Below are 21,431 nucleotides of genomic sequence, written 5' to 3' on the forward strand. Positions count from 1 at the left end.
GGGACCATAATTTCTTCCTAAAAACATGCTCCACTTTTTAGTACCACACCAAACCAAAGGTATGATCAAGGTGATTAAATAAATAGTCAAATGTGTGCACACCAAGCAAAAGTCCCCAAGGGGTGAAAAGTGAAGCACACATTATAATGTATTGCCAAAAATTGCAACTTCTCTAATCGCAACTTGAGGATGGCTGCAAAAGTGAGTCAATCTTCAGACTTCTGCTTTCACTGCAAATAAAATGGGTTCATAGCCTGGTGCAGACTGGAAGTGTTACAAGCATTTTAATAAAATTACTAGAATTATATTACAAATAGCATGGAAAATTATGGTTCTTAGCACATCTAAGAAGTATGTGCTTAAATTTTGGTAAGCAAAATTGATAAAATCCAAGCCTCTAATCTAAATATTAAACTAGTAGCTTTAAAAAACGAACACGGCTGCAGCCAAAACATCCTTTTTTAGTCTAAAACCAATGATTTACCTCATGGTGCGCGTTTAAAGCTAAGGGGTTTATTTAAAAACGGCTACATCCATATGTAGACTAGAAACCTGTATAGGAATTTCTTTTACTTATGTATTAATCACATTATTTTATTGTATGACGCCTTGGTGCAACTGGATTTTAACAAGTCTCACACTCATACAGTAAGACAAATGGTGGGGGTCTAGTAAGGAAGTTGGGGGAAGCAGACAGCTACACAGGAAGAATCTTTTGTCTCTTTGAGGACTATGGGAGGTAGCAAGGGAGTGTGAACCTTAAGGTGTGAAACAGCTGTGTGCTGCCTTTTGTTCCCGGAGAAGGTATTTAACTGAGAGCCATGCTAGGCTCAGGGAGACTCTGCTGACCGTCTGCCCCACGGTCATGTAGGCCAGTGGTCCCCAACCTTTTTTGCGCCACGGAACGGTTTATGCCCGACAATATTTTCATGGGCCGGCCTTTAAGGTGTCGCGGATAAATACAACAAAATAAAACTAGTACCGGTACCGAAAAAAAGAAGAATTATTCATAACACATGTGAAAAGACCCAGGAAAACCGAGTAAACGATAAAAACGATAACAAAATAACGCTGAAGACCGATAAAAACCCTGAAAACTATACATTTGACACCTGAGCCTCAACTCTCGCGGCCCGGTACCAAACGACTCACGGACCGGTACCAGTCCGAGGCCCGGGGGTTGGGGACCGCTGATGTAGGCTCTCCACAAGCTTGGTTGTCTGTTCTTTGTGTGTTTTGATTAAAGAATGTTAGCTACCGCTCACCGCTCGTCTGCAGGCTTTATTTAATGGAAAACTTCCACAACAAACCTAAATCTTAAAGATTAAAGGAGTTACAAATTGTAATCCCAGACTCGCCTTAAATGTGATCAATGAAGTGCCCTTTACAAATATAATACAAACTGATCAACGTTTACTATTAGCCTCTACTCCACCTGACATGAAGTTTCAGATAATTGAGTGTATCATTTGACTATATATATGTCCAGAATCAGGTATGATATAATCTTTATTTTTTTAATCTCATAGTTTGTGCTTTGTCCTAGTGTCTTTATGTCTTTTTTTTAAACTTCACCACCCAGGTGGTTACAGCAGATGGCTGTCCAACCTTGGGTCTGGTTCTACCATGTCTTTGTGTTAAAAGGGACTACTTCCTTCCCACTGTTACCGAGTACCTGCTTGTAAAAAAGCCTACTAGTTGGGCTTTTCAAACTAATATTGCATTCTTTTACCTTGAAGTGACTGTTGTTTTGAAGTTGCATCATATAAATACAGCTGAACAGAAATTCTATTGATCCTGCTCTGGTATAACCCATGCTCTTAATAGTTGTGTTATATCGCTGGGGGAATGTGTATTTTTAAATTATTCTGAGCGTTATTATGTGAATCTATTTAGCATTTTACGTACATTAATTTAACTTTAATTGAATACCAATAATTTCCGTAAAACGTTTCCCACAACACTACTTTTAACAGTTCTCAAGTTAATACTTTTTAACTTTCAGGTCATAACTGAACTGTGGCATTAAACTTCTTTACTTGCAAATTGCATAGTTGGTGGCTGCATAATTAGTTGCTGCTTAGTAAATCAGATGTTAATTTCAGACAGACTGCGAGTGTAAATTCAGTAATTATCAGTATTTTTTTTTCCACCCATTGTTAATTGCAAAGATCATAGACGGATCCAGCTGGATACCATTAGCATTTCCATTAGTTTCTGTTTATGTGATATTCATGTAGATTAAGAACATATTTTGCATGAATGAGTTTTTTTCTATAAAGTCACAGAAAATTAACTTTTCAAGTTTATTAGTGATACCTGAAATATATTCAATATAAGGGACGCAAGTATGCCACAGCTCCAATGTATTTAGTTTCAGTTAGACAGATACATATGCACACACACACACACACACACACACACACACACACACACTTTGTCAACTTACTTCTTCTCTTGCCAACATCTCCCTTGGAGGTGGCAGCTTCATTGAGAAGCACCATCCCCATGGTGATTGCAGCATCTGGGGCAAGGTTGTCAAGGAAACAACAGACTCGTAAACACGAAAGAAGAAAGTAGAAATTTATATTGAGAGAAAGGTTAGTTAAACTATTAATTTTAATGACTATTGTGGTGTAGCAAACAGAACAGTCTATAGAACAATGAAAAATCTAAAAGAAAGAAAGGATGTTATATATTAGGGGTGCAACGATACACAAAATTCTTGGGTCGGTTCGATACTCTGGTGTCACGGTTCGATATTTTTTCGATACAAAAAAATGTTCATGCCTTTTTAATTTGTCATTTATTAAAATTATAAATATATATTTTTAACTCAAAAGTACAGTTTTTAAATGTAATGTTGCTGAAACAACAAAATATATAAAAAATAAATAAATCTGATTGAGGAATCACTCATCTTTGGAAAAGAGAGTTTATTACAGAGAAATGGCTCTTTCCAAAATAAAAGCTATACTATACGCTTCTTCTGGGCTATATTCTCAGCAGCATATTAAACATATCAGGTCCCCATAAGGAGAATCATGTGCTAATGGCTGTCTAAATGACTCGGGTAAAGTTTGTAGCATGTGCGCTTGTTGTTTTTGTCTGCTTCCACTTGTCTTTGCACTAGGATGATGTCGGTGTAAATGTGCAGTCATATTCATTGTGTCCCCACTAGTGCTGTCAGTGTTAATCTCATTAAAATGACATTAACACCATAATGCGGCAAATCTCTGTTAACGAGTTACCGTGGATCGCCCCGTGCATGGGGGTGGACGGCGTCAACACGTTAACAAGCTAAATGCGCATTGCGTGGCACATCCGACATACTGTTTTACTTTTGTCCATGACGCGCTTACCACCAGGGTCATACTTCACATGAAAACCAAAATAGTTCCAAACGCCAGATCTGAATGAGGATGGAGGAGGTTCAATTTGCCATGTTGCAACAAGCTTAACTTTTGTCTCGCTAGCTTGCGCTGAGCTCAGTGGATCTGCGCTCGACAGTGCAGCCTTGGCGGAGTCTGAGTCGAACGCAGATCCACTGAGCGCTTAACACAGACAGCATCGTCAGAAGAAAAGTTGATAAAATAAATTAAAAATTTTGTATTGTTAGATACATATGCGTACTGAACCGAAAGCACTGTATCGAACGGTTCAATATCGATACGAGTATCGTTGCACCCCTAATATACACATATTAGGGGTGCAACGATACTTGTATCGATATATATACACACACAAGAAAATAACATAAGAGTAATAAGAATAATAACATAGCTAGTATTTTTGAACAAGTCTTTGTCTGTGCTCATGTAGAACATGCATAAAGTGAAATTATTAATAACACACACCTGCAGAAAGACAAATCACTTTAATCCTAACTGCAAAAAGTAATTTGCAGTTAGGATTAAACTTTAATAATTGTGAACAATTCATACAATACTCATACAATATTGTAAACACTTATATATTACAGAAGCAAACATTTTTTCATTCAACACCTGAGCTGTTTTTAAATCACTTCAAGCACAGGCTCACATGGCTTAGGGCCTAATTACAGATTCTTCTCTCTAGCATGCTCTGCATACAAATGCACACAACTAGGCAAAGCCTGATGGGGTGCACAAACAAAGACTGCCACATGGGAACATACAGGGGAAAAACTAAGGTATTCTCTTGATGTTGGGGTAAAAGATATGGCATGCTGGTGCGACACAAAGACAAGATCTCAAAGTACAGCAAGGTGGCTGTTTGGGTGGCTATACAGAGTGTCACAAAAATTATTATAACTATAGACCAATCTGCATTGATATAAAGTTTCCATCATGTCAAAGCAACCACAGCTTTTTCTCTTACAAGGAGCAACTGAACTTGAAAAAGACTGTAGCAGGGCTGAAACTATTAAAAAAACAAACCAATAAACAAAAAAACAAAAACAAAACAGTCCCTTGGCCTGCAGGCATCCTACACCCTCATCAGTCTATAGTAACAAACATTATGAATATGTGAACCTTAGATTATGAAATAAAAAGCATATTAACTATGCAGTAGCTACCTGTAGGAGAGCTGCTTTAGAAACACAACTAAAACAGGTCTTTGTTTGTTGGATATTTTTACTTTTAAATTCTTTGCTTTGTTTAAAGAATATAAAATGTCATTTTGAACAGTCACACCATGTTTGATAAACAATATAAAGCCCTGGAAACATAACAAATTAACACTTGTTTAACACTTCATTCGCACCAATATTAGTTGCAACTTTAGTATAACTAATAACCACCAAGATGCTAGACAGTCTACAAATAAATAATACCATCAAGGAAACATTTAATTGAGTATGGTTTTGTAGCTTAATGTGGTAACTGTTTCCGCATGCATAAATTAAAGATTAAGCAAGATTACATTCTTCTATGATGCTCATAAAATGTGCTCACTCCACCTGCATTAACAACAAAGGTAGCTGTGTTACCATTTCAGCAGGTGCGTATGTTTCATTTAGGTGTAATCAGATGGGCAGAAGATTGACAAAAAAACCCAACAAAACCCTGTGTGACCATGGACAAATAAATATAGCTTTGCAGCAGGTGTGACCTTGGACCTGTTATTTCCTATGGGGGTGAACAGAACAGCTAGGAATGAATGGTATCATTACCCACACACATACAGAAGCCCCACTGCAAGTACACATGGGTATACAAGCAGACAGAAGTAAACAAATACAAACAGAAAAATATATCCTGCCAAACAAGACCCCAAGAAAATACATGCAAAGACACACTCAATCATGAGCTGTTGGAATTTGGAACAAATCAGGCAAGGAGAAAAGTTGAAAAGAGGACAACCCATTGTCTTTGTATTGTGAATTTCTTCAGTCCAACAGAAAGGCCTTAACAGAGATTTTTGACTTTGTTGGAGGGAAAAAAGTCAAATAAAAACAAAAGGGAACACTCTTTCAAACATAAAAAGTTCTCAAAGGTGCTGTGGGTGAGGAAATGGTGATTTAAAGGAATCTGCTGCCAAGATGAGCTGCTGGACATTTCATGGAGATATATTACTCTAGATGATTAGCATTTTGCAACATGTGACACACAAACAAGAACAATTTAATTAAAGGATACTCAGAAGAAGGATGATGTGAGACTCTGCCACAAACTGTGCCTGACTGCTGCCATGAATATAACTCTGGGGGGGAAGAGAAAGAGAAGAAAACAATGTCAGTTAAGAATTTTCTTTTCAGCGAGTAATTCAGTCACTAACAAACTCAAAAACTTCTATAATAAACAAAAGGACACGGTGGGATTGTGGTTCTGGAATTATTATGTATTACCACACAGTAATGCTACCAGTTCTTTGAAGGGCTAAACTGAATCATCAGATAAAACCACATTCATAGTTTAGCCTGTTTAAAACTAACTTCAGTTGTGTTCCCAGACAGCAGTTGTATACTCTTTCTGCAGTGTCCATGGAGCGTTTCTACCAGCTGGCAGTGTATTATAAATGCACTAGACAAACAAGCAAATAAACCTTAAAAATAATTGAGTAAAATCTTTCCCAATGTGACGTTCTGAGGGTGGCATAAAATGCATCATAGACAGGACGAACAGGATTTTAAGAGACCCGTCACTAGTGTTTTAATAAATGAATAGAAAGTGGGGATCTGAGTGGAGAAGTAATTATATTTAATTGTATAAATGTGTGTTGCTTGAGTATGTTTCTAGATCAGAATTCATTAATGTGCTTGTTCATATGACTCAAGCCTGAGGAATTATCCATGTGGTGTGTAGGTGTATAGAAAGGGTACATTTTTCATGCAGTGGGCAGAGAGGTCAACCTAAACCTACATTACCGATCACACACACATACACATATGATTGCTCTGAATGAGAATTGGTATGTTTTATGCAGTCTGCCAAAGCTAAACTTCCCACTTCAGTACAATCTTCTCTAAATGTTGAATTAATTGTACTTTAAAATCTTTCAGAATGAATCGAATACAAAACAATAAAAAAACAAAATGGAAATAGTACAGGATCATCAAATCTAACCGTTCCAGAAACAAAAATTATAATTATCCTGATTTCTGTGCATTTCAGACACTTTATGATCAGAATCATCGACATCTAACAAATTGATCTTTTTTCCGCTATAGCTTATAGCCATCTAAACCTGATGATATGCTTGGATCAATGTCCCCGCTGAAGCTCATACTTCACTGAGATTCGAAGCAAAATGCTGGGATTCCAGCTCCTGTGCTAAGATGTCAGAGGTCTACTTTGACTAACATCTGTCTGTTAGAGAAAAAGAAGCAGACAAAATGAGGGTCTGAGGAAAGGAAACAAACAGAAGAAGGGCGAAAGTCTTTCAGAGTGTTTAACATTGTTGAATCCCTGCAGATTATCAGTGTCTAGGCAGATCAAGGGTCTGCTTTTCCACTTGACTGGTGTAGTGTTCATTCCTTTTCTATCAGACAAGAATAAGTATGGAAAGATGAATAGAAGATGACAAAAGAGGTGGAGTAGAGGGTGGACAGCTTTTTCTTGCTTCAGTGGAGAGAAGTGAAGAATTTTTGCACTTGAAAGCAGATAAAAACAATGAGGCCTCAGTGCTGAAACAGATCCTTTTGTTTTCGGTATAAACCTGTTATTCTCCATTAGCTAGGATTTTTAAAATTATTTTCGGCATTCTTTTCTTGCTGACTAGAAAACAAAGCTCATGTACTAGAACAATGGGAAACTGTTTGGAAATTTTCCTTACATTCCTAATCAGTACATTTGAAACTGGAAGGGGAATTTTGGTTCAGCAGTGGTAGCACTTTGGATAACTTCGGACTGCCTGTCTACTTGCAGTGAACGGCTCTGGGGCAGTGGCAAAAATATGTGGTGCATCTGGTCTGTAGTCTCCTCTTCCTAGTGCTGTTATTAGTCCATCCATCAGTGGCAGAGAAGAGAGAAGTTGTAACATACAAAGAGCTGAAGTGAAGCTGAGTGTTAAAAACAACGAAAAGTCTCCACCGCAGCTGCTGTCTGTACTTCTTTGAGGTTTTTGCCCCTCCTCAGACATCTCCACATAGACAACAGAACAGCAGATAGTGGCTTGCACCTTCACCATTCCCTAACTTCCCTGTTTTGTGTCAATAGAAAAAGCAATTTGCATTTGCTGGTGATGATACTAACCTAATACTCATATACAAAATGAAAAATAAAATGACAACTATAGAACACACCATTTGTGAACATACTGTAGACTCTTAATATCATGTTTACCTATTAGATGGGCACTGTGCCAGATATATTGACACTTACACTGTGATAAACCCATTTCAGATGACGGGGGTACTTTAAACCCATGATTTGCCCCCTTTAAAAGGTTAAAGCTTTTGCTTGCTAAGTTGATAATTGACCCATCACATGAGTTTCAACTGATAACCTCTGTAAGATATAGTTCAGACCAGGATATGCAAGACAAACAATCTCTAGCTGCCTTTTGTCCTTACACCTACATAAGCTTTTTGAATGAACTTCTGGTGTGTTTTTTCAGTTAACTGTAGAGCTCTTCATTTTAATACCCACTAAGAAGCCCACTCACATTTTCAGGAGACTATTAGTTAAGCTCGTTAAGTACACACAACAGTATGAAAGGGTTAAAAAAAAAGAAGAAAAAAACCTGCCACAATGACAAAACAAATTAAACAAGTCCTAGAAAGTTTGGGAAACCACACACTGAAACTAATAGGTGCGTCAGTATCCAATGGGGATTTTTCTTTCATTACCGGAACTAAAAAAAAACCCCCTCCAAACAACAAAAAAAACCCAACACATCCATACCATTGTTCCACTTGCTACATGTTACCCTTAAGCACAAAACAAGTCAATGCTTGGCGGATAAAACATTATTCAATCCATGGTTGGGCACTTCCAATTAACCTGATGTATTAAAATGTAGCTGTTTAATTCATTAATGTGCGGAGCAGAACAGAGTGTGCATGTTTCAGTGTACGTAGCTAAACAGGTGTCCACAAAACACGTAAGTAAATGTTTGTAAATTAAACTGTTTAGAGAGAACAGCCTTTTGAGACATTTTGTGTGGCTTTTGTGTGAGTGTGCGTTAATCAGAAGGATTTACCTCAAAGTGATTTGGGGTATAAAAGCAGCAACCTTTAGTCTTCATGTTGCTGAGATAACAAAGACATTTAAATGAGCTAATGCAGAAGTCACATCTTGTAACTTTTTCTCTTACTTAAAAAACAAAAAACAAACAAAAGCAACCCCCCCAAAAACTAAATCCCATTCTCTGATCTATATAATCTATATAATAGATCAATGTACTTGGTGCCATTAACTAAATTTCTCTTATATTGTAAGGTTTGCAATATTATATGGTTATATTTCAAGCAAAATCCCACAAAAAGGTCAAAACATAATATTAGTCATTTGCTCAGTTCTGCTTCAGGTCTATCTGTTGCTGCTCAGTGCAATACATAGAAACCCTCACCCTGACATACTCCATAATCTGTGGAGTATGCCTAATATACAGAAACCCGTGTTAACATTTTTTGTTTTAAATATTTCTTGTTTTTACTTTTGTTTCATTTTTTTAAATACACAAGAAAAAAAATATTATATGATCGCTGGTGCCATTCTGGTGCACAGCATGCTGACACATACATTTTCTCCTTTTTAAATAGTCTCACAATGGCTTGCCTGCATAAATTTAGGCAGGTTCATGCTGGGGAGCGTCTGGTACAACTGCAGTCTACTACTGCTCCAATTAATCTGATGGATTAGTTTCTTGCTTTTTGGAGGGTTTTTTGGGTTCTTTTTTAAGACTGCCATGTCTGCAAATTAGGTTAAAACATTGTTTTGTATAAACAAATGATTTAAGTTAAGTAGAGTGGTAAATAAAAGTTGGACATGCGGCCCCACTCTGTATAGACAAGTTACATAAAAAATAACATTCAATCGATCAATAGCTTGGGTATACATGTGATAACATTCTTCTTCAACAAGAATGAAGATGTGCACAGCAGTATATGCCGACTATGTTCATGGACCCATTTGAAAACACGGATATTAAAATCATCATTATACAAGAATAACCATCTGTAACATTATGACAGAAATTATGTATTTGCACTCATGTAAGTATAAAATATTGATTCACATTTAATATACATTTGTTTAGCCCAGCTTCTGAAATAACAGGTTGCATATGAATCAGCCTTCAATTACAGACAGGCTTTCATTTCCAAATAACAGATCTGGTGAATCCTCAAATTAAATTCTACATGAGTTTGAGAATGGCTGAGTGCATACAGTACATACACAACGTTTGGCAAACATTTAAATGCACAAACTCCAGAACTGCTGTAAATTTTCTGGGGGGTTTTTTGAGTTGGGAAAATCTTTCTTAACCACATGCACAGGAATAATCAAAAGCAGTAATGCCACACACTAATTGTGTTAAAGTTTTGCAAAATAAAAACACACAAAAAATAAATTACATAACTAAAACATGTCTCCAACTTCACACTTTGTAACCATTTCAAATGAACACCTCTATTACTTTAGTAAACAGAACGCCCTCAAGTTAAGGAAACAGTGGTATAGGAACAGCATTATTTATTTGTCGTGACCATGCCCGGCTATTGTCAGAGACCCAGCTTTGGGCTTCAGTTTATTTATTCATTTATCTTTTAATGAATGTATTTACTTTCAGGTAATGGCACAGACACAGACTAAAATCAGGTATACATATATATACACATATACGTATATATACACATATGTACATATATACATATATATACACATACGTATATATACACATATATACACATATATGTACATGTACGTATATACACATGTACGTATATACACATATATGTATATATACACATATATGTTCCCACCAATTGAGCATTGCGTGGCACATCCGACATACTGTTTTACTTTTGTCCATGACGCACTTACCATCAGGGTCATGCTTCACATGAAAACCAAGACAGTTTCAAACGCCAGATCTGAATGAGGGTGGGGCAGGTTCAATTTGCCATGTTGCAACGAGCTTAGCTTCTGTCTTGCTAGCTTGCGCTGCGCTCAGTGGATCTGCGCTCGACATTGCAGCCTAGGCGGAGTAGTCGAACGCAGATCCACTGAGCGCTCAACACAGACAGCATTGTCAGAAGAAAAGTTGATAAAATAAATTAAAAAACAATGTGTATTGTTCGATACATATGCGTACCGAACCGAAAGCACTGTATCGAACGGTTCAATATCGATACGAGTATCGTTGCACCCCTAAAATAAATAAATAAATATATATATATATATATATATATATATATATATATATATATAGACAGACACACACACCATTCAAAGAGGAATGCCCTGCAGCACATAACAACTTAATGTCTTAACAACAAGAAGTGAAAGCATTTAGAGGTGATTTATTCACAGCCGCTGTGAGACTGGTTAGGTTCATTGAACCCTTCATTTGAACAAATATGATAGTCTATTTAAGGGATTCAGGTAATGGTTTAAAATCTCATTATCTACTCAGTGTTTATGCAGTTCAGTGTTTACGCACTCCGTGGAGAGTTCAGTTTAATTACCCAAGAGTCAATTAAAGCCATTCAAACCCGTTTTCTTTTTTGAAAACATGTCAATCAGTGAAATGAGGTGACTTTTAACTTCCTAAATATGCAGAATTTTATTAATTATTTTGTTTTCAGTGATATATAGAGAAAGACAGCCAAGGTGAGGGACTTGAGATGACTTGCATTGAGTCAGAGATTTATAACAGACTGTTACTTGTTCTGCATGTGGCTGGGATTAGTAACAGAGTAGACAATCAATCTGAAGAATGACATAATGGATGCAAAGTGAACTAAGATATACAAGGTAAAATAATTTTAATTATTTCATATAATTATTTTATATGATGACCACTATGATATGAGCCATAGCCTCTTATGGGACTTCTGAATCAAGCTCAATCAAATTGTTTTTTGTTTAATTTTTGTTTTCTTTTAAATAAAAGTTTCTCATAGCCCAATGTCTGTCTTTATGACTAAGAGTTAGTTTATAGCCTACCGACACAAAATGTAAGTAGCTGATCTTCCCACAATAATAGCTATTTTTACCTCTGTAAATCTCAGTAAGGCAGGAAGTAAAAGTGTGTAGGAATGGAGACACTAAATTGTGTTAACGTGTGGTTTTTTTGTGAACTGCATATTTTCAAGGTACAGTTTCTTATAAATTATTTTTTAATTTGCCTTGGTGACCACTTTAATTTGACTCACCACGAGCCCTACAAAGCATGCCTCTAATCATCCTGGGACAGAAGCATTAATAGGCCAAGGAGAAATGATGCAGCCCTCCTGAAGGGAAACCACGGCAACACTGATGTAAATTTACACTGATGTACGTCTACATATACTTCAGAGTTTATTTCTTTTATTTTGGGGGCTTATTATTGACTGGAACAATGTGTCAAGTATCAGAAAGCTGCAATCTAAGATGCTGGCAGGCGGTAACAATGCAAAACTCTGCTTTTCATGACCAGTGTCTTTGTGACACTTTGTGACAATTTCAACAAACCAGTTGGTCTACATGGAGCCTTTTAATTTGAACATTTCAGCGCTCAGCCTCATTTAACAACAACAAAAAAAGACCTGCATTGTTTAATACATCTGAATACATAATACATAATACATCTGAGGGGGGGGGGGAGGAAAAAAGAAATAATACAAAACTAGCCACCTCTTTGTTGAGTTCATCTTGTGCAAAGTTGTTTGAACTTTTGACCGTTCCAATAAACACAACAAAAAAGCAGACAAAAACTCAGGTTATATTGTGCATTCTCCATTAGTGTGTGTGGGTGGGTGTGTGTGTGTGTGTGCACGCGCACGCATGTGGAACCAAATGGAACCAAACATTCACTAGCAATGGGTATTGTATATCCATGCAGCCACTGACCAATAGGAAACCTGTCTTAATTGAAGGGCCTAACAGAGTGTCAGCCTAAAAGCTGTTACACTGCTTACCCACTTGCTCTGTTGCATAGTCTATAAAATACCGACAGCTGCAAGTGCTACCCCTCAACCTCCTTGTAGATACACCTAGTGTCATGGTCCTGGGTCGTGCGACCCAGTGTTTTGAGTGTGTTTTTAGTCTATTTTCATGTTTATTGTTTGTTTAGGTTCATTAAGTTATTCTAGCTCATTTGTAATTATATTACCCTTGTGTTAAGTCTCCCTTGCCCTTCATGTGTTTATGTCTGTGTGTCTTATGTAGCCAAGTTCATGTTGTCATTTCTGTCATCTTCCCTTGTACTCAGTCTCCCTGGTTCGTGCGTCTACCTGTCATGAGTCATGTCTGCGTGGTTATGTTTAGTTCATGTCATGTCTAATCTCCATGTTTCCTGTTTTACTTTGAAAGTCTGTATTCAATGTCAGTGTATTTAGTTTCACTTCTGTCCTGTCTTAGGTTCATGTGTGTCAGCTCAAATTCAAATTCAAATTTTATTTGTCACGTACACAGTCATACACAGTACGATATGTAGTGAAATGCTTGGACAACTGCTCGTGACCTAAAGAAAACAAAAAAGGAAAAGGCTATGAATAAGATAGGAAATAAATATAAAAAATTAAAAAGGGTAAATTTAACTAGGAAGGAATAAAATATAAATTAAGGTTAAAAATGAAATAACTGTACAACACAAATTAGAATGAAGGGTAAATTTAACTGGGAAAGAATAAGATAAAATATACAAATTAAAGTTGAAAATAAAATAATTGTACAACAAAATACACAATATAGAACTATATAAGAATGTATGAGAAATATAAATAAATATATACACAATAACAGCAGCTGTACAAGTATTAACTGGAAATGAAGAATATAGTGACCAGTGTTGCGCAATCCACATTATGTCCTGTGCAGTGCAAATATGCTTAAAGTGATTTAAGTGATGAAGTGAAAACAATTTCCAGAATGTCCAGTGTGTGTGTAAGAACTGTATGTGTGGGTCAGTACTGTGTGGTGGTGTGATTGAGAGACTGTATCGCCTGCGGGAAGAAGCTCCTCCTCAGTCTCTCTGTGTTGGTCTTCAGCGAGCGGAATCGCTTTCCTGACCTCAGCAGAGAGAACAGTCTGTTGTTGGGATGGCTGAGGTCCTTCACGATCTTCCTGGCCTTGGTCCAGCACCGCCTGCTGTAGATTGAGTGCAGGTCAGGGAGCTCGGAGCGGATGGTGCGCTCAGCTGACCGCACAACCCTCTGAAGAGCTCGTCTGTCCTGCATGGTGCTGTTCCCGAACCAGGTTAAGATGTTTCCCGTCAGGATGCTCTCTATGGTGCACGAGTAAAAGTTCCTGAGCACCTTGGAGGGCAGTTGGAAGTCTCTCAAGCGTCTGAGGTGGTAGAGACGCTGACGGGCCTTTTTCACCACGGTGTTGATGTGACAGGACCATGACAGGTCCTGCGTGATGTGAACTCCGAGGTATTTGAAGCTGTCCACTCTCTCCACTGGGCACTCGTTGATGACAGGGGTCTGGTAGCTCCTCTCCTGCTTAGTGCTGAAGTCCACTATCAGCTCCTTTGTCTTACTGACGTTTAGAAGGAGGTTGTTCCTCTGGCACCAGTTCTCCAGATTCCTAATCTCCTTCAGGTAGGCCGTCTCGTTGTTATCAGAGATCAGGCCCACCACGACGGTGTCGTCAGCAAACTTGATGATGGTGGTGGAGCTGGTAGTGGCCACACAGTCATATGTGTACAAAGAGTACAGCAGGGGGCTCAGAACACACCCCTGGGGGGCTCCAGTGCTGAGAGTGGTGGAGGCTGAGACATGTCCGCCCATCCTTACTGCCTGTGGTCTGCCAGTTAGGAAGTTGGAGATCCACTGACACATAGATGAGCTGAGTCCCAGATGCTCCAGCTTGGTGGTGAGTGTGGAGGGAATTATGGTGTTAAATGCAGAGCTGTAGTCTATGAAGAGCATTTTAACATAATTCCCCTTCTAGTGTCCAAGTGAGTGAGTGATGTGTGGAGGAGATGAGAGATGGCATCGTCTGTGGAACGATTTGGATGGTAAGCGAACTGTAGTGGGTCCAGTGTGTCTGGTAGTGAAGAAATGATGAAGTCTCTGACCAGGCGTTCAAAGCACTTCATCACTACTGAGGTGAGGGCTACAGGGCGATAGTCATTGAGAGAAGCAGGGTGGGGTTTCTTCGGGACAGGAACAATGATGGACTCTTTGAAGCATGTGGGGATCACCGACTGAGATAAAGAGATGTTGAATATCTCAGTGAACACAGGAGCTAGCTGGTATGCGCAGTCTCTTATACGACCTGGGATGCAGTCTGGTCCTGCTGCTTTCCTGGTGTTCACTCTTTTGAAGGCTCTCCTTACTTCATGCTCGGAGATGAAGAGCACGTTTCCGGTGCTGGCAGTATCTTCCTGTCTGCAGCCGTTAGCGCTGCTAACACTAGCATTGTTGGAGTCCTTAGCTGCAGCCTCGAAGCGAGCATAGAAAGTGTTCAGCTTGTCTGCCAGAGTCACGGCCGCGTTCGTCATACCGGTTGTTGGTGCTTTATAGTCCGTTATTGTCCTTAGTCCCCGCCACAGGCTCCTAGAGTAACTCTGTTGGAGTTGTGACTCTAGTTTCCTCCCGTAGCGCTGCTTCGCCTCTTTCACCGCCCTCCGCACGTTATATGACGCGGCTTTGTACGGGTCCATGTCCCCCGTCGTGAGTCCCGTGTTGTAGGCAGCGGTGCGGGATCTCAGAGCGTCGCGGATGGTTTTATCCACCCACGGCTTCTGGTTGGGAAACGTTGTGATAGTCTTTGTCTTCACGGTATCATCCGCTAGTTTCCCGAAGAATCCCACAACCGCTTCCGTAAACACGTTGACATCATCATCGGAGCTGTTTCTGAACATGCCCCAGTCTGCGTCATCGAGTGCGCCTGTAACGCGGCCACCGATTGATCCGTCCAGCGCGCGACCTTCCTCTGAACCGGAACTGTGCTCCCATGTGTGGCCACTTCCCCTGATCATCCCTCATGTGTATTTAGTCTCTGGCTGTATCCCAATTCAGGGTCTGCAGCCTTAAAGGCCGCATTTTAAGGCCGATTACGTCACCGCGACGCGGCGAAGGCTGTCCCAATTTGAAGGCTGCTCAAAATGCGGCCCTCAAATGCGTCCTTAATTTCCCTGAATTTTAAGGACGTGGTGGTGTAGACTTCGTGGCCCAATATATCCCAGAATGCATAGTGTGGATAATTTTGCTGAAAAAAACGGCGGATGAGGGGCGCCCGAAGAGTAAACTTTAAGTACTGAATATCATGTCACTTATTTATGTGCAAATGTTTAATAACGAAGAACATTAAAACATTACTGTTGGCCACATGTCGGCAAAGTTATGTGACATAAGTGATGTTTGTACTAACTTGGTTTTAAAGCCTTTACTTTAAAATATATGCCGTTCAATAGCTGAGCTTAATCTTACAGAGAATGATCAAAGCTCATGTAGAAAGAAACAAACAAATGAACAAAAGATTTTCTCCTTCATTTCTGTCAAACAAAGCTGTATGAAACGTTTCCAGCTGTTAGTATCATGGTTGCTAGGCAACCTGGGCAGCGCAACGGAGGCTAGACAGTCCCATTTCACAAGCCTCGCACTTCCGGCCTTAGCGGTCTTTAAGTACGCGGCCCTTGAGGATCGTTGAGGCTGCGTACTTTAAGGCTGCAGACCCTGAATTGGGATACAGCCTATGTGTTTCATGCAGTCTGTTTTGCGTCGTCTCTGTTCCCACCTCCATGTTTTCACGGTCAGTCTTTGCAGTTATCACCATAGTCTCTGAGTCTTCTTAGTTTGTCACAGTACTAGTTTTCCCAGTTTAGTTATAGTCTAGTTTAGTCACGCTATTCCTGCTGTGTTTGTACACTTTGTCTTCAGCCATAATAAAGGCTCACTTTCTGTTAAAGTTCACTCCCGTCTACTCACTTGTGTACGCACCTGGGTCCATCACACACACCACCACGCGGCCTGTCTCGGCAGACCGTGACACCTAGGGTTTAAGTTTGAAAATCCTAGTTGACCATTTTCGCAAAATATTGTGTTTACAAGATTTTCAGAAAACTTGACCTCTAACTTTGATGTTGACCTTGACGTCACTGATATTCAAGTCCATGATTTTTGCTATATTCACCTATGGTATGAATGTGAAATGTTGTCCTATGTTGGCTCTTTCCTGAGTTATTGTGTTCACAAACTTAAGTGTATGAGGTGCCGTAAGGGACATTATCATGGAGATAAGTATGTAGAACAGTGAGGTTGTTGTTTTAAAAAAAAAAAAATTTCCATTTATCCAACGCAAAAGGATTGATATTCTAAGTAGCCAGTAATCAACATAACACACAAACACCGTGCAGGGAGGAGTGGATGTATTGCATGCATACAGACTACCAAAGCACCACACCCCCCTCTTGCCCCTGCCTGTCTTTTAATTCTGGCTGTATTGTCTCTCTGTCTTGTTCTGTGTAAAAGGCACTCTATTTCTCAGGCACTGTTGGTGCTCTCTGTAATTTTTCAGTCTGTTTGACAACAAATGGGTTACACCCTCATCTGATGTAGCTCTCTAATGTACCCTTCAGCTCTTCTGTCTTTTTCCCTGTCATTTCCACATCCCTCTAGTCCACTCATTTGCTATCTCTTGATTTTGAAACACTTTTATTCATGCCCAAAATAGCTTCTTCAGTTGAAGTTGATGGTATTGTTTGTGTGTAGAAATAATTTATTTTTTAAAAACCTAATTCATCTGTGCTAATGCATGGTATTGCACACATGACAGGGAGCAGTTTTGTACTTTTGCATTATATAATTGAATGAAAGTTATGTACATACATACAGTTTTTACTTTTCTTTATTTTTGTCCCAACTAAGTCCTTATTCAGTCTGTTTATCAGTTCAAATAATTACTTATTTTTGTCTTCCTTCTGCTCCTCTTTCTCCTCCATGCCCTGCCTACTCACTCCCACTCTGCCTGTGGTCAGCTAATTTGAAACAAACATACCTGCCTGACTATTCATACTTACAGCCAGTTTAAAGTCACCAACTAGCAAAACACCTTTAGATTGTGACAGTTAGGCAGACTATGCAGGCACAGGGTGAACATACAAACTCCATACTTGCAGGCGATTGAAACCCAAAGCATTCTTGCTTTGATGCAACATTACTAACCATTGTTTTACAGTGTCACCCTGCAGTTATACTTTCCATATCCATGAGTTCATGAAGGTCCACTTGAGTATGACTGATGTAAAATTCATCACCATAAGGCTAACATGAAGCTTCGTGTGACTCTGTGTTCCTGCCATTTTTTTAATGACCATGCTGACTATGCATGCCTACGACAGGCTACAAAATATACTTAAAAAAAGTTTTATAACAATGACAATGTGTGCAATGAGTATACTTTTGCTCTTAAAAGGTTATAGTGATAATGGTGCCCTTTACTTAATAACATTTCAAAGTGTTCCTAAAATCCTGCCATCCACTATTCTTTAACAGCAGTAACTCCACTCACATAGTTTGCAACAACATGCAATGTGTGCTTTTACTCTATTATTTTTGCTTTGTCTTGAATTTTGGACCGACTTATCTGACATAGGAGCAGGACTAGGCTTGGCTATATTTGACTACAAATGATGCTCGTCTTTTTTTCTTTACACTTTTGAACCACACCTTAACCTTCCTCTCTTGTTCTCTCCATCCCCTGATGGTAAATGGCAGTGAATGAGAAGATGATTCAGAAAGGATCAGTATCATCTTATCCTTTCTGTTTCTTCCCACCCCTTTTCATGTTACCTTTTCTCACCTCTTTTTCCAATCTCCCACATTCACCAGACCGTGTAATTCCTTCAAAATGATGAGCGAGCAAGACCAGGTACACTATATTGAAAGGATTTGTCAACTGACGAATGGTACAGTGAAGCAGATGAAATTGTAGTGTGTCTCACTATGGAGCCAAAAAAAAAAAAAAAAAAAAAAAAAAAAGCAAAAGCTGCTGCCTCAAAATGTGACAGAAACATAGTTTTGCTTTAACAAACCTATGCACAGAGGTTCATACATAGACTATACCCAAAATCCATGTACTCATGAATTACAAGAAGCATGCACATACCAAACACTTACACACATGCTGTGATATGGCAAACTCTGTCGAAAAAGGCAAGCTAAGTATAGAATTATGTCTTTTAAATAGATTTTTTTTTTTTTAACTTAAAGTTAAAGAAGAATGAGGGATTCCTCGCGAACATTTTCTTCCTGTGGGTTTGAGTTGTTTAAAGTACTTTTTTTGTCAGTGTTTTTCTTATGTGTTTGACTTTGACCAACTCCTTTTTTCACCTTTATTGGCTGATTCAGCTGAACAGGAAGTTGTTTCCTGACAAGGAAACTGACGGAAAAATTGGTACATTTCAAACCACTACAAGCAACCTGCTAGTACAGCGGTCCCCACCCTTTTTTTGCGCCACAGACCATTTAAGGCCAACAATATTTTCACGGACCGGCCTTTAAGGTGTCGCGGATAAATACAATAAAATAAAACGTGTACCGGTACCCCCCAAAAAGAGAATATTTAATCATAACACATGGGAAAAGACCCAGGGAAACAGAGTTAACAATATAAAAGATATAAAAATAACGATTAAAAAAGCGATAAACACCCTGAAAACCATAAATTTCAAACCCAAGCCTCAACACTTGCGGTACCAAACGACTCACAGAGCGGTACTAGTCCAGGGCCCGGGGGTTGGGGACCGCTGTGCTAGTAGCTTAAGTGAAGCAACCGCATTACTTAACAATATATTAGCTTCCTTGAACGTGAAACGCGGAATTCGGAAGGATGTCCTATTTCCCCTAAGCTTTTTATATTGGCACCTCAACTGTTGCCAATATACAAAAACTCAACACTATGAAAAAAGAATTCTAACAACATACAAGGAGTATCAATTTTTAATGAAAATTTCAAAATAAGTCAATTCGCAGATGATACATCTATTTTTTTTGAAAGATAAATCAGTGGTAGAAAAAACTCAATTTTCTCTAAAGCTTCTGGTTTATCTCTTAATACCAAAAAATGTGAACAACTCCCGATTCATACAAGCTCTGACTTCTCAATAGCTTCGGTTAGAGTTTAATGTAAAGTTAAATATTTAGGGCTGATAATATCTAAATGCCTAATTAGAAGAGATTGTAATATTTCTAACCGTATCATGGAGATGAAGAAATCACTTAGCCACTGGTTAACCAGAGACCTCACTATTTTGGCAGAAACATCGTATCTAAAGCTGAAGGCATCTCCAAATTGATTTATCCTTGTCACTCTCTATATATCTCCTCTAAAAACATTAATAAGGCTAACACAGTTATTTTCCAATTTTTGTGGAGGAATAAAACCTATTACATTGAAAGATCTCAGCTTGTTAAGGAATACAATAAAGGTGGCATCAAAGCGCCAGAATTTGAATCTATGGTTGGCACCCTCAGAATTAAATGGTTAAAATCTTGTCTGTCACAGAGCAACTCTGTGTTTCCACATCCCACAACCCTTGTTTAGTAAAATAGGAGGATTAGACTTTATTTTGAAATGTGATTTTGAGGTAAATAAAATCCCGATCAACATATCGAACTTTCCCAAAGAGACTTTGCAATGATATTGCACGAGTAAAACGATATTTACCCACAACTTCTCTCCTCATAATTCAACCTTATGGAATAATAGGGTAATAAAATGTAATCGAAAATCAATTTTCAAGAGCGACTGGTTTAACAAGAAGATTATATTCATAACAGATTTGTTGCATGAGAACGATGTCATTCTAAGTTACACAGACTTTTCAGAAGAATATTGTCTAAACTGTTCTCAAAGAGAATATAACTAATTTTGTAAACTGATCCCACTGCCTCTGCTTCATTTGATTAAAAACTTTATGATATACAATAACTTCTCATCAGTGCTTCCTAATTTATTGCTAGGACAATGTCAGCTGTTTGAAAAAATGCAATAATAAATGTATTAGTAGTTTCTTCAAATACAAAATATTTCATAGCTATGACAGAATGGTTACATAACATGGTTCTAATTTAGTTATTTCAGATACACTCGATAAAGCAAACTCGAAATGTATGAAATGGCCTATTCTACCTAAAGTTAAAGAAACACACTTTAAAGTCATAAACAAAATTAATCCTGTGGCAGAATTTCTAAAAAAAGAGATTTGGCTTTGAGGTGGATCCGTGTTCTTTTTGCACTGATGAAAATGAAACCCTAGAACATCTTTTTTTTCTATGCCCTATCACACAATGCTTTTGGTGTGACTTAAAAATGGATTTCCCTAAAAATTAATGATGTGCCACCATTTGAATTACATCATATAATTTTTTTTATATGGATCATCTAGCATTGGGTGTCTCAGACATTCTTAACATCATCATACTTTTGAGTAAATATCACATCCATTGTGCTATATGGAGGAACACTAAGCCTTCTCTCCCTGGTTTTATTAACGATTTTAAGATATTTTCTTCTTCGCTAAAAAAGACAAAAAGCAAATATGCCAAAAAAAATTAACCAGGATATTGCCCGTCTCCTGCTATTCTAAATTTTGACTTATGCTGAAGCTAATATATTGTTAAGTAATGCAGCTGCTTCACTTAGGCTACTAGCAGGTTGCGGAGTAGACATCTGTGTAGTGGTTTGTTTGAAATCTACCACTTTTTCCTTCAGTTTCCTTGTCAGGAAACAACTTCCTGTTCAACTGAAATGCCTTGGTTTTCAGTGGAGTGTGTGAGAGGGTTTCAGTGTGAGAGTGTTTCAGTAGTGTGTATGAGAGATAAAATTTCAATAGTGTGTGTGAGA

General features: G+C 38.4%; 1 protein-coding gene across 1 annotated transcript in view; it reads right to left on the reverse strand.

Annotated features, from left to right (window-relative positions):
* LOC146572914 (dolichyl-diphosphooligosaccharide--protein glycosyltransferase subunit TUSC3) overlaps positions 1-21,431 on the reverse strand; it is a 79,046-nt gene that overhangs the window by 12,299 nt on the left and 45,316 nt on the right. The window contains exons 7-8 of the mRNA XM_085277364.1: positions 5,625-5,688; positions 2,450-2,524 (exon numbers count right to left, since the gene is read on the reverse strand). Coding sequence (XP_085133490.1) covers positions 2,450-2,524; positions 5,625-5,688 — 139 coding nt within the window. The remainder of the gene's footprint in view (positions 1-2,449; positions 2,525-5,624; positions 5,689-21,431) is intronic.

The sequence above is a fragment of the Mchenga conophoros genome, linkage group LG6 (assembly GCF_057382185.1).
Source record: "Mchenga conophoros isolate Kocher_MC1m ecotype Shallow Benthic linkage group LG6, M_conophoros_male_GT1.1, whole genome shotgun sequence".
Classification (NCBI taxonomy): Eukaryota; Metazoa; Chordata; class Actinopteri; order Cichliformes; family Cichlidae; genus Mchenga; species Mchenga conophoros.